This window comes from Pangasianodon hypophthalmus, chromosome 25 (assembly GCF_027358585.1).
Source record: "Pangasianodon hypophthalmus isolate fPanHyp1 chromosome 25, fPanHyp1.pri, whole genome shotgun sequence".
Lineage (NCBI taxonomy): Eukaryota > Metazoa > Chordata > Actinopteri > Siluriformes > Pangasiidae > Pangasianodon > Pangasianodon hypophthalmus.
Window position 1 is genome coordinate 19122933 of NC_069734.1, and position 2500 is coordinate 19125432.

The 2500-nt window shown below is 45.4% G+C and overlaps 1 protein-coding gene across 1 annotated transcript in view; it reads left to right on the plus strand.

The window, feature by feature from the left end:
* Positions 1–2500, plus strand: part of aox6 (aldehyde oxidase 6) — a 35342-nt gene that overhangs the window by 18356 nt on the left and 14486 nt on the right. Inside the window, exons 25-26 of the mRNA XM_034299537.2 lie at positions 378–569; positions 1222–1449. Coding sequence (XP_034155428.2) covers positions 378–569; positions 1222–1449 — 420 coding nt within the window. The remainder of the gene's footprint in view (positions 1–377; positions 570–1221; positions 1450–2500) is intronic.

A 2500-nucleotide genomic window follows, 5' to 3' on the forward strand; every position in this document is an offset into this window, starting at 1 on the left:
TCTCTCTCTCTCTGTCTGTCTCTGTCTCTCTCTCTGTCTGGCTGTCTGTCTATCTCTCTCTGTCTGTTTGTCTGTCTGTCTCTCTGTCTAGCTATCTGTCTAATCTGTCAGTCTGTCCATCCATCTCTGGCTTTATTATCTCTGCTCACTCTCTCTTTCTCTTATTGTGTCTTACTCTCTATTTGTTTCTGTTGTCTGTCTCCATCTCTCTCTTATTGTCTCTTTTTTCTCTTTCTGTTATATGCTTTCTCTCTCTCTCTTTTTCTGTCTCACTCTTTGTTCTTCTCTCTCTGTCACTCTCTCTCACACTCACTCACTCACTCACTCTCTGTCTGTCTGTCTCTCTCTCTCTCTCTCTCTCTCTCTCTCTCTATCAGGTAGCAGAGAAGATTCTGCTCCACATGGATAACTCTTATAACATCCCGAATCTCCGTGGCCAGTCAGCTGCCTGCAGGACTAACCTGCCGTCCAACACGGCGTTCCGGGGTTTTGGCGTTCCTCAGAGCATGGTGATCATCGAAAACATGGTCACCGATGTGGCCATGACGCTCGGCCGGCCAGCTGAAGAGGTCAGAGGTCAAATGAGTGATAGGGTGTCTAATAGGGTGTCATTAGTGACGCGTCAGCCAGAAGAACATTCGTAACCATGCATTCACAAGTTTGCCTCAGCCTTTACATTGCTATGTGTTGGTCGTCATGGTTACCCCGGTATTGTTATTCTTTGTTTTTGAGTGTATTCTCCTCTCGGACTTTGCCACATTTTGTAGCTCTGTTTAGAGGAAGTCGTCCCCCAAAAGTGAGATACTGGGTGAGAAATGGGATTAGTCAGAGAAGCAGCCAAGAGGGCAATGTTACCATGATGCAGCTGAACACGATGCTACCATCACCATGCTTCACAGTCGTGATCGTGTTTTCAGAGTTTCTGCCAAACGTAGCGCTCTGTGCCAAACCAAAATAGTTCAGTTTGGATGTTCAATGTTTGCGTTCAAAGTGTCATGTTTGCATAAAGTTAAACTGTAATACAACATCTGGCCCTGCCCACTTCACCTTCCCTGCAATTGCTCCGCCTCCTGTCAGTCTGGATCACCGGGTGCAGGAGTCTGTCGCTAGTATGAGCACAGGATACAGAGGCGTCACAAACACAACAGAAAAAACACTTATATAACCACTTCATATGTGTTTTTCAGTTTGTGTGTGTGTGTGTGTGTGTGTGTGAGACAGATCCGTGAGAAGAACATGTATAAGGAGGTGTCCTTCACACACTATAAGATGGAGTTTGACCCGGAGAACCTGCAGCGGTGCTGGGAGGAGTGTAAGGAGAGAGCCGACATCGCTCACAGGAGAGAGAACATCGCTCGCTTCAACCTGCAGCACCGCTGGAGAAAGAGAGGCCTCGCCATCGTACCCATCAAATACGGCATCGCATTCGCAGAGGGATTCCTCAACCAGGTCTCGCCATGTGTGTGCGTGTGTGTGTGTGTGTGTGTGTGTGTGTGTGTGCGTGTGTGTGTGTGTGCGTGTGTGTGTAGGGGGTAAATCTGCATTCATATAATCAGGGTAACTGCGATTGTGAGAAGTGTATTTTGTATTATAAAGTTTGTGTACAATATGCACATTTCTTACCAACAGAATTAAAGCAAATAAATAAACATATAAATAAATAAGGAGAACAGTGTTTAATCATGAACACTAGTTTTATTCATACACACGTGTTCACGCAGGTAACTGTTAGCGTGGACATAATGAACAGGTCCACTAGAGGGCAGTGTAACACAACTAACCACACTGTACAGAAAAGCTACAAATAAAGTCGGACTTTTCACTGGAGGGAGAATGGAGGGAGAATGGAGAGAGAGAGAATGGAGGGAGAATGGAGGGAGAATGGAGAGAGAGAGAATGGAGAGAGAGAGAATGGAGGGAGAATGGAGAGGGGGAGAATGGAGGGAGAATGGAGAGAGAATGGAGAGGGGGAGAATGGAGAGAGAGAGAATGGAGGGAGAATGGAGGGAGAATGGAGAGGGGGAGAATGGAGAGAGAATGGAGAGGAGGAGAATGATGAGAGAGAATGGAGAGAGAAGGAGGCCCGCTCAGAGAGAGAGAGAGAGAGAGAGAGAGAGAGAAGGAGAGAGAAAGAGACAGAAACAGAGAGAGACAGACAGGGAGAGAGTGAGAACGAGAGAGAGAGAGAGAGACAGTGTCATTACTAGTGTATTGTTGAATGTAAATTTGTTTCTATTTATTTATTTCTGTAGTTATTTTCTAATTTGTTCCCAAAGTCTGTATCAAAGCTTCAGCAGCACAAATGTTCATATTTATCACACCAATAAAGCAACCATCTGACTCTGACAGAGAGAGAGAGAGAGAGAGAGAGAGAGCATAAAATCAACATGGCCGCTGCTTAATGATTAGCGTTTCTTTATTTTAGGGAAGACGGATGATCCTGTTATTTTCCGAGGATCGGGAATTTTAGTTAATGTTCAGCGAGACCAACCAGAAGCAA